The sequence below is a fragment of the Rutilus rutilus genome (assembly GCF_951802725.1).
Source record: "Rutilus rutilus genome assembly, chromosome: 1".
NCBI classification, from domain to species: Eukaryota; Metazoa; Chordata; class Actinopteri; order Cypriniformes; family Leuciscidae; genus Rutilus; species Rutilus rutilus.
The window spans coordinates 64561623-64572983 of record NC_140209.1 but is presented as its reverse complement, the minus strand read 5'-3'; the positions used below and the strand labels follow the sequence as shown (position 1 = coordinate 64572983).

Here is an 11361-nt window from a genome sequence, read left to right as displayed (position 1 = left end):
TCTTTTTAAAAATCATCTTTTACATATTACACTCATCTTTCAAATATTTTAAACTCTTGCTGAGCTTAACAATCTTACATGTTCATGATAAAAATATTATCATCTGTACATATTTTTCTCATGATTATTTCTGCTGTTTCAAATATGTTAAAATAAATACACATTTACAGCAATCAGAGAAAACGAATGTTAAAGAGTCAAGGGTCAAGAGACCAAATAAAGCTGACACCAATCACGATTCTGGTGACTTTAAATGAAACATTCAATGAATCGTCAACACCAAAACCTGTTAATGCTCAATAAGAGCTTCTGTAGACATCTGACAGAAATAAAGTCAATCTGGTTATTAATAACAAGTGAAAGCAGCATTTGAAAAAGAGGCATGATGTGATTGGCTGCAAAAAAACACCCGTTAATCTTTGTTTTCATGAAGTAAGATTTAATTTATTTATTTGAATGTATTGCTTTATTTATTTTAGAGTATTTTATGGGATACCATATAAAATATACCTATAATTTTTTTCATAAACACAAACTCTCCTCCATCCAGTGCTATTCTATCCAGAGTTACATTTTAACACACATTGTGTGCTAAAATCTACACAACGTGTGTCAAAATGCTATCTACACAGTCACATGTGTTGTTTTTTGACACATCTCTTTTTGCAGTGTGTGTGTGTGTGTGATTCATTGTTACAGTCACATGCAGAACACAGTGTATTATTGCCTCGTTTCTCTTGATCTGCACTTCTGTTTGCACTTGTTTACAGCAAATTAGGGCCTTTATTTGGTCATTTTGTATATTTTTAGGTTTTTCTCTCTAAACTGAGATCGTCAGTTGTACCAAAAATAATTCATAGTTAATTCAGTTGTGTCATTTAGTCCATTTTGCACTTTAAAAGGAGATCGTTGTAATTAAAGCAATTTATAAATTCATATTGGTCATAGAGGTAAAGCACTTTGAAAGAAGTTTGTCAATTGTTTAAAACTCATTTTTAGAAGGTGCTTTATCTGCATTAAATATTATTATTGTCAGTGTTAAAATTATTCATAATAATAAAATAAGGCAAGGTTATTACATTAGTCTGCATACTAAACACTTGATTTATTGTCACACTATTTATGGTGTAGTTAATCAGATTGCAAATGTGTATTCATTAGTTTGTCCGTTTGTTATGGACATTTATGTACAATTTGCAGTGAGAAGTCTAATGTTTATTTGTTTGTTTCCTTTTATTCAGCTCTTACAGTGTTTTGGGAATAAAATTCTTCATAAACATCAGTTCCTGAGAGTAAATTGCATCTGTTCAGCCGGGAATGCTCATAGACCATATAGGGTTTAAGAGCTGCAGACATTTTTATTTGGGTATATATGTCGTTTTCAGAAAATTCTCAAAAATAGTGGCACATATTCAGAGGAGAGAAGCAACTTTTATAAAAAGACTGCAAGTTTTAATGGGTTTTAATAGGGACATTTTTATCCTTAAGGTCATGAGTGTAAATATTGTGTGTACCCAGTGATTTATGAAAGGAAATAAGAAAATTTAAATGAAAAATACACACTTGTGCCAAAATTGATGCAGTTGGCATTAACACAGGAAAAAATTATTTAAAGATCCTCAGAAAGAGACAAACACGTCCTTAAGGACACACAAGGGTTAATTTGGCTCTAAACTTTACATTGAAGTGTGATTGATCAATGAGACCCTTTAATTACAGTGTTATTATCAAAGCATAATTTGCAAAACTGTATTAATCTAGAAGCAGAAGCAGATTTAACTGTGATTTTCTGCTGTAATAAACAGTTTAACTGGTAAGATCCTCAGAGGAGTTGCCCTGCCATTACTGGAAAGACAGTCTCAGTGAAGGATGTCCTGAATGTGAGCAGACAGTCTTTAGTTACAGGATCAGAGAATGACACTGTTCCTCTGTCATAGTCCAGCTCAACTCTCACACGCTGAAGCTTCTGTTTAACAGTGAAGACAGTGGGGCGTTGCTCTGGGGATTTTGAGTTGTATTTGCTGTTTATGTACACTACACACCAGACATTAGACTTCAAGAAATCCAGTCCCTTCCTTTGGTTTGATGCTGTTGTTATTCCAAGAACCCAGCATGTATTGTCTCCAACCTCCACATCCCAGCAGTGTGTTCCTGAGTTAAAGCCCTCAGATCCCAGAACACATTCATACCAGTCAATCCTCTCTGGATTATCAGGAAGTGTTTTATCTCCATCACTGAGCGACACACTGGTCAGATCAGCAGAGAGTGTGAGATGAGGATGTGCTGTGTTTGGATCCAGAGTCAACGGAGCTGCAAAGAGAATAACATCAGATTACAGGATGAAATATGATGTATTAGAAATGTAAATGTAAAAAAAAAAAAAAAAATTGTTGAAAGAGATCATAAATCATGCAATCATAACAATGGTCTCTCAGTTGCTGTCAGAATGGATTGAGGCTTCAGGTTTAATATCAGTATTCAAAAAACACTCTTGTATTCTAATACACAGGGCCTGAAATTAACACCCGACCACACGCCAAATGCGGGTGAATTCTGCAATTGGCGGGTAACACTGTCAATCTACCTGCCACATTGGCAGGCAGCCAATGAGAATCGACCCTTCGCGGGGAGTTTGATTGATAGGCGATCTGGCCAATCATAATCCGCCGAATCCGCCTTTTTTTTTTTTTGTCCGACAAAGCAGTCACGAGAGTTCAACGTTGGAGGATTTGAACTTGAAAAAACGGAGTGTACTGAGTAAGCCTACTGACATCTTTCCGCAGTTAAAACTACATTCCTTCTTATGTTCATTCATGTTTATTTGATGCAATAAATTAACTAGAAGGAAGAGATGATCGGTTCACAAGCAGCTTTAACTTGAGGCGCCACAGCGATCTGTCAAGATACATTACAGAGCCACAAAACGGTATTGTCTAAATTTCTTTAAAAATGACCAAATTTTAACGTTGAGACTTTGTTTAATATCAAAAGTAACCACTGTCTTGTCTGTCAGCGTGTTGTCAGCGTCTCTGCTGCGCGATGTGTTTTTCATTGCGTGAGATCATGGTTTGGCGTGAGCGCGGTGTAGCTTGTCGGACATAGCAACAGTAACTAAAGTGGCGAAGGTTTTTTTTTTGTGTGTGTTTTTTTTTTTTTTTTTTTTTTTTTTTTGCAACTGTTGTTCTTTGACATTCAAACGAAGTTGTATGTTTCGTTGGATTTTAGCTAAAAATGTGGCGGCACATTACTGGAGTAAAGAAAGCATCTGTGAAAGCAGCGCAGTTTGAGTGTTTCGGAACGTATGTGATCGGAGAGAAAGATGCGTCTTCTCTGACTATGTTTGAATGTGTGAGTTGTATTAAACTGTTGGTGAGATGAGATGAGAGAATGCAACGCTGACATAGGCTACAGTACAATGACAGTTGCACAGATGTTGTGTCCAAATGTCCGGTAGCCTACCCGGTAACTTTACCAGTAATAACAATATTAATTTAGTTCTGCTTAACGGTTCCTGAACGCTGTAACTAACAGCTGCCCAGCCATCAACACAGCCGCGTGTGATTTGTTTACATACGAGCTGCACTAGGTCTAGCTGCTATATGTATTCTAAGAGTTATTTTTACTTGTTGTATGGGTCTCGTTAATAACTTGACATCACTTAAATGTGTATTCTTACAAGTTAAAGAACAAATGTTTGTGCAATTCCTTTTTTTTTTCACCTTTTATGAGGCAAAAAAAAAAAAAAAAAAAACCTGGCTGGTAAAAAGTCACTGTGGCGTGTGGATTTTTAAATCCACCTGCCACAGTGGCCGGTGGTCAAAAAAGTTAACTTCAGGCCCTGCTAATACATAAACATAAACCAAGAGGAATAGACTCTTCATTATGAGTTCGCTGTATGATCTGATGATTTTCTGAAATATTCACTTAGAAATTCAAGTAATTATTAAATATATTTCTATCAAATGTTGATGTTGTGTGTGTTTATATGTGAACTATCTTCTGCACTGGTGTCAAATCTGCTGAGACTCACTGTGTTGGACAGTTTCCAGCATCTTCTTCCAGACTCTGAACGGCAGGTTACCCAGATAACGCGACACATGAATCAAAGCTCCAGAACTCATCCGTGGATCCGGCTGTGAGATCTGGACTCTGAGGAACATTCAGGAGTCAGAACTGCAGTGAATTTGAGTTCAGATCCACTGAGAGAAGAGATACGAGCAGCTCACTCACCTTTCCATTGAGGCCTTAAAGCTCTGGTAATAGAGTTTGAAAACATTTTAATATCTTATCAAACACTCTCATTGTCAATGAGTCTCTATACAAGTTTTACAAGCCAGATTGGGTTGTCACCTTTAGAAACGAGACGTCATTGTCTTTCATCATCTCCTCCATGTCTCTGATCGTGTGTGAAAGAGCTGAGATGTGTGTGTTCATCTCCTCCAGCTTCTCCTTCATCTTCTGCTTCTTCTGCTCCTCTTCCTCTCTCAGTGCAGTGATTGTAGCTTCTTCTTCGTCTCTGAGAAACTGATGAAGCTTCTCAAACTCTTCTTTAATCTGACGCTCTGTGTGCTCAGCTTGAGACTGAAATCAAATCACATTCACTTCAGTCATCTCAATCAACACAAATCTCGGATACCCGACATGTAACGGATCCAGAAGCAGAAGCTGCTCGTCATTTACAGAAATAATCAACTGGAATCCATTATATTAAATATATCGATTTATAACGGTATACAGTGATCCTCCAGCTGTAATGAAAATGACTCTTGATTCTGTTTCCTCACATTGATGTGTTGAGCTGTTTTCTCAAACTCTCCTTTATTATTTTCATTGTGTCGAAGTTTCTGTTGTAGGGACGTCAGTGCTGTATTGAGCTCCTCCTAGAATTGAACAAACATTCATTAAACACCAGATTACAGAGAAGAGAAGAAAATACAGTGATATGATCATACAATTCTGTGCAAAAGTATTGACCCCCACCCTGATTTCTTCTGTTTTTGTGTAAATCTTATACTAAATTGATTCAGAAATTAAAACTTACCACAAAACAAAGGCAACCTGAGTGAACACAAAGTACAGTTTGTAAATGACAATGTTATTTACTGAAGCAAAAAAGTTATCCAATACTAACTGGGCCTGCGTAATAATGTATTTGGCCCCGTAGTTACCAATTCCTCAAATCTCTGAAACTGTATTTATAATGTTGTTCAGCTGGACTAAACACAGCCAGTCCTGATCACTACAGCCCTGTTCAATCAAATAAACACTTAAATAGGTCTTTTTCAACAGCATGAAGTTGGTTAAAAGGTCTTAAACAGTAACACACTATTGACAAAGGTGAAAGAAACTCCAGGAATAACGATGAAGATGGTGATTGAAATACATCCGACTGTGAAGGATTACAAAGCTATTTCAAAGGCCCTTGGACTCAAAGAACCACAGCGAGAGCCATTATATCCAAATGGAAAAACTCGGCACAGTAGCAAACCTTCCCAGAAGTGGCTCAAAGTCACCAAAGGGCCAAGAACAACATCGTAGGAACTGAATTTTCTTATTTTCTATCAGAAAATGCTAAAGCACAATATTAGATTAGATTAGATTAGATTCAACTTTATTGTCATTACACAAGTACAGGTACAAGGCAACGAAATGCAGTTTAGGTCTAACCAGAAGTGCAATAGCAGCAAGTGCAGGATATACAGTGGTTCATAAGTGCAGAACATGGATATGTACTGAATAAATATAGAGTTGAATACTATTATAAACAAAAATTTACAGATAGATTGTCCTATGAATATAATATACAGATAACTATTACTGTGAACAGAATTTACAGCTAGATATGTACTGAATATAATAATATACAGATGGCTATTACTATAAACAGAATGTTTACAGATAGATATGTACTGAATATAATATACAGATGGCTGTTACTATAAACATAATTTTACAGATAGATATGTACTATGAATATATATACAGATGGCTGTTACTATAAACAGAATGTGAGCATAATATACAGATGGATATTACTATAAACAGAATTTTACAAATAGATATATGTATAAGTTAGGCTAATGAGCAGTATAACAATGGATTTAAAGTAGTGCAAATAAAGTTTGGACAGAAGCTATCCGAGTGAGTGCAGTGGAAAGTAATTGCATATTACAGTTAAGGTACGATATTGCAATGTATATATAACAGTCGGTACTGTAAATAAACAGTCGGCAGTGCAAATGAGCATATACCAGTCAAGGTAGTAGTACAAGATGCATATGTAAACAGTTGTTACTGTAATAACAGTCAGCAGTGCAAATGAACATTATAGTATTGCAAATAACAAAATGGAGGCAGGTGTGAGGAGGGAGAGGAGAGTCAATCAGTATATAAGGGGAGTGGGATCAATGAGGGTTAGAGTTTAATAAAGAGACAGCTCTGGGGAAAAAACTGTTCTTTAGTCTGCTGGTCCTGGTCCGGAGGCACCTGAAACGCCTGCCGGAGGGCAGGAGAGAAAACAGTCTGTGGGCTGGGTGAGAGGAGTCCTTAAGGATGCTGCGAGCTCGATGCAGACAGCGTTTCCTCTGGATGTGCTCGATGGCAGGTAGTGGAGTCCCAGTGATGCGCTGGGCGGTTTTCACCACCCGCTGCAGTGCCTTGCGCTCTGCAACAGAACAGCTCCCATACCACACTGTAGCACAGTTGGTCAGGATGCTTTCTATTGCACAGCGATAGAAGTTCACCAGGATAGTGGAGGAAAGCTGATTCTTCCTCAGTGTCCTCAGGAAGAAGAGGCGCTGGTGAGCCTTCTTGACCAGGCTGGAGGTGTTGGTTGTCCAGGTCATGTCCGCCGAGATGTGGGTCCCCAGGAACTTGAAACTGGAGACACGCTCAACAGCCATTCCATTGATGTGGATGGTGTCGTGTGTGCCTCTTGACACTTTCCTGAAGTCCACGATGAGCTCCTTCGTTTTGGTGGTGTTGAGGAGCTGGTTATTTTCGGTGCACCATGTGGCCAGGTGCTTGATCTCCTCCCTATAGGCAGTCTCATCGTTGTTGCTGATGAGACCAATCACCGTAGTGTCGTCCGCAAACTTGACGATGGAATTAGATCCGTACACAGGCTTGCAGTCGGAGGTGAAGAGGGAGTAGAGGAACGGGCTTAGCACACAGCCCTGTGGTACACCAGTGTTGAGTGTGATGGATGTGGAGCAGTTGGAGCCTGATCGAACATTCTGGGGTCTGTTGGTCAAGAAGTCCAAAATCCAGTTGCACATGGAGGTGTTGAAGCCCAGGTCTCCAAGTTTGGCTATTAACTTAGTTGGGATGACAGTGTTGAATGCTGAGCTGAAGTCAACAAACAGCATGCGTGCATAAGTGTTCTTATTGTCCAGATGTGTGAGCACAGAGTGCAGTGCCATGGAGACTGCATCCTCTGTGCTCCTATTGCTACGGTAGGCAAACTGGTGTGAGTCCAATGTGGATGGTAGAGAGTCTTTTAGGTGTGCCAGGACCAGCCGCTCAAAGCACTTCATTACGATGGGTGTGAGTGCTACAGGGCGGTAGTCATTAAGGCACTTCGGGCTGGAGTGTTTTGGCACTGGCACAATGGAAGTGCATTTAAAGCATGTTGGTACAGTTGCTTGGGCAAGAGACAGGTTGAAAATGTCTGTAAAAACCCCAGCGAGCTGCTCCGCACATGCCCTGAGTACGCGTCCAGGGATGTTGTCTGGTCCAGCAGCCTTGTGCGCGCTGATCCTGCTCAGTGCATTGCAGACATCTGTGGAGGAGAGTGTGATCGGTGGGTGGTCAGCTGAGGATTTGAGCTTGGTGGCAGTTTCTCTGTTGTCTCTTTCAAAGCGAGCATAAAAGTCATTTAGCTCGTTCAGGAAGTTGACATCAGTGGCTGTGGGGGTGGAGTGAGAGGGTTTGTAGTCACTGATGGCCTGAATGCCCTGCCACATGCGCCGAGGGTCAGCGTTGGAAAAGTGTCCCTCTATCTTAAGCTTGTAGCAGTGCTTGGCCTCTTTGATGCCCCTTTTCAGATTTGCTCTGGATGTGCTATAGGCTTGTGCATCTCCTGATCTGAAGGCAGTATTGCGTGTCTTCAATAGGAGTCGCACTTCCCTGTTCATCCATGGCTTCTGATTTGGGTATGTGGTGATCTGCTTCTGGGTTGTAACACTGTCAATGGTGGTATTAATATAATCCAGTACAGAGGAGGTGTAGCAGTCAATGTCCGTGTGAGAGCCACTGGTGGCTTGAGAAGCAAACATACTCCAGTCTGTGTGTAGAAACCTTTCCTGGAGTGAGAAATCTGCCCCCGCAGGCCACACCTTGATGGTCTTCACTGATGGCTTCACGCGATTGATCAGAGGTGCATATTTGGGGGTGAGGAACAAAGAAAGGTGATCTGACTGTCCCAAGTGGGGGAGGGGTGTCGCGACGTAAGCTTCAGCCATGTTTGTGTAAACATGGTCTAAGGTTTTGTTTCCTCTGGTGTGACAGGAAACATGCTGGTGAAATTTCGGTAGCACTGACTTTAAGTTTGAATGATTAAAATCACCCGCAACAATAAACGCAGCTTCCGGGTGAACGGTCTGTTGTTTACTGATGGCTGCGTGAAGTTCTTTCATAGCAAACTTGGCATCAGCATCCGGGGGAATATAGGCTGCAGTTATAATAGTGGAAGTGAACTCCCGCGGTAGATAAAACGGTCTACATTTAACCATGAGAAACTCAAGGTTAGCTGAACAATGTCTCCCAACAATAGCAGAGTTTGTGCACCAAGCTTTGTTAATGTAAATGCACAATCCACCACCTCTGGTCTTACCGGAGCCATGTAATGTTCTATCCGCCCGGAATGTATGGCGTCCCGCTAGCTCAATAGCGTTGTCCGGTATTCCGCTGTTTAACCATGTTTCCGTGAAAATTAGAACATTACAGTTCAAAAGTCTCTTGCTGTATGTGATGTTGAGTCGAATCTCCTCCATTTTGTTCAACAGCGACCGTACATTGGCAAGGAAAATGCTGGGTAAAGAGAGCCGGTGTGGTGTTAGCTTTAGCTTAGCTCTTAGTCCTCCGCGCTTCCCCCGCCTTTGTTTACGATCTCGCCGGCGCCTGCGAGCACTTCCGCCCGGCCGGGCAGAGTGCATAGCCTCGGGTGATCTGGCGATCTCAGGAAGGAGTCGAAGGTTGTCCATAAAACTGTCGGAAATTCGCAAACCAATATCCAAAAGCTCACCTTGGGTGTACGATGTTAAGGCACAACTGTTCTGGACGAACAGACCCGAAATGAGCAAGAAAAATACTGCTAAATTACAGAATCTGGAGAGACCGCGAGCCTCGCGATGTACTCGCGCCGCCATCTTGGATCAAGATATCCCATCTTTAGTCTGCAAACTGAAGCCCAAGCAACAAGACAATGATTCAAAGAATAGTGAGTCAATCCACCTCTGCACAATTGTGCTCTTTTTTTTACAAAATTATGATATCTATGAAAAAGGCTCCACTATTTAGTATGAGACACAAAAACATAAGAAATCAGGATGGGCAAATACTTTTACAGCACAGTAAATGTCATATAAAGTTGAGTAAAATTACATTGAAATAGTAATGCATGAATGTGATGATATCTAAGTTTATGACTAATTATTGTTCTTTACATGTGAAACAAGAAACATTTGTCTTACCTTGTAAGATGAAACCACTTCACTGATGGGTCTGAATTTATGATTGTCATGTTTTTGTGAATTAATACACACTATACACACAGGCTGTTTGTCCTCCAGACAGAAGAGTTTGAGTTTCTCACTGTGTAAACTGCAGATATCCTCAGATCCTGATGAGCGTTTCTCATTTCTCTCCTTCAGGAACGACTCACACAAGTTTTTTAATGCCAGATTGGATGGAGGTTCACCTTTTGAGGATCTCCTCCTGCAGACAGGACACTCCTGAGTTTCCTTAGTTTTCCAGAACTGTTGTAGACACTCTTTACAAAAACTGTGACTACAGGACAGAAGAACAGGAACCTTGAAGATTTCACAGCAAACAGGACAAATATAATCATCTTCAGCTGCTGAAGCCATTTTCTCTGTTTGAGTCTCGCAAACTAAACTTTACTTTCACTTCCTGAATGACAGTTTTCAAAAATGAATCAAGATGAGAATCAAAGATCTGCTGTCTGTTCAGAAATGAACATCACAAAAATCATCCTGTAAAGTTATTCTCTGTGTTCTCCATTGATTGCTTATTCGTTATTGTTTTTGTTGAGACAATGTCGGTGTGACAGAAAGGAGAAATAACAAGTCAGTCTCTTCCTAGTTAGTGTTGTAAGAGGGAGGAGTTTATAACCTTTGGGTGTGTACAAACAGGTCAAACAGAAACGTCAAGATTTCTTCAGGTAAAATGTATTTAAAATGGACATGCATTAAAATGTTAAAAAATAATGCTGTAAAACTTTGAATAAAACACAAAAGAACAATTACAATACAAAACTATTAATTATAAACGACCTCAAAATGCTTATACATGTTTTCTTAGCAAAACCAGCTTTACTGACCTCGTTTATAAAGCAGTCTGGTGTGTGAAATGATTCGTGCAAACATGAAAGCATTGATGTTGATCGTGGGGAACACATTTCACACACCAGACAGTGTTGGACACCCAAGACTCATCGATGGACGAGGGCAATGAAGGCTATCCCGTCTGGTCCGAGCCAACAGAAGGTCAAGTGTTGTATAAGTCACACACAACTTTAATGATGTTATGGGAAGAAGAAGTTGTTTTATTTATTTGCTCAAGGTCGCTTTACATGGGAGGAATGTGTCACAACACACAGTGCATCACATTCTGCTGCGTATGGGGCCAAAGACCAATCAGAGTGCCTATAATGACCCCTGTCCACATTCAACAGAGTCTACAATGTGTATGAACATAATTCATGTGCCTGGGAAGCAGCTGATCACAGCAGATGTGATGTCAAGAGCTCCCGTTAAGCGGACTGATAACTTTAGTGATGGCATAAGGCCCAATGAAACGGGGAGCCAATTTCCGAGTGGGCGCCTGAAGGGGTAAATTGCGTGTGGAGAGCCAAACTCTCTGTCCACACACATACCTGGGAGCTTTGGACCGGCGACGGTTGGCGATACGACGGGTGTGTTCCCTGGTCCGGTAAAGAGCTGACCTCACCCTCCTCCAAGTGCGACGACAGCGCAGTGTAAAGGCCTGGACCGAGGGAACGGCGGCATCGGGTTCCTGAGAGGGAAACAGAGGCGGGTGGTAGCCCAGATAACAAGAAAATGGGGACAGGCCAGTGGACGACGACGGCAGAGAATTATGAGCGTACTCCGCCCATCTCAA

At 40.8% G+C, this 11361-nt stretch overlaps 1 protein-coding gene across 1 annotated transcript; it reads right to left on the bottom strand.

The window, feature by feature from the left end:
- Window positions 1-1196: 1196 nt before the first annotated feature.
- Window positions 1197-10341, bottom strand: LOC311295762 (zinc-binding protein A33-like). The gene is made up of 6 exons (XM_084417264.1): window positions 9693-10341; window positions 4785-4880; window positions 4351-4581; window positions 4231-4253; window positions 4031-4149; window positions 1197-2310 (listed from the first exon to the last, which is right to left on the bottom strand). Exons 1-6 carry the CDS (start codon window positions 10086-10088, stop codon window positions 1823-1825), a joined length of 1353 nt encoding a protein of 450 aa, XP_084273390.1. The 5' UTR covers window positions 10089-10341; the 3' UTR covers window positions 1197-1822.
- Window positions 10342-11361: the final 1020 nt, after the last annotated feature.

What these genes read in the sequence shown, in the direction of transcription:
- LOC311295762 (XM_084417264.1), bottom strand. Translation starts at nt 10,088, where the DNA reads ATGGCTTCAGCAGCTGAAGATGATTATATTTGTCCTGTTTGCTGTGAA. An exon ending in AAACAGCTCAACACATCAAT is followed by an intron (nt 4,582 to 4,784) that starts GTGAGGAAACAG and finishes ATTTGATTTCAG; the next exon opens with TCTCAAGCTGAGCACACAGA. An exon ending in ATGACGTCTCGTTTCTAAAG is followed by an intron (nt 4,254 to 4,350) that starts GTGACAACCCAA and finishes CTCTATTACCAG; the next exon opens with AGCTTTAAGGCCTCAATGGA.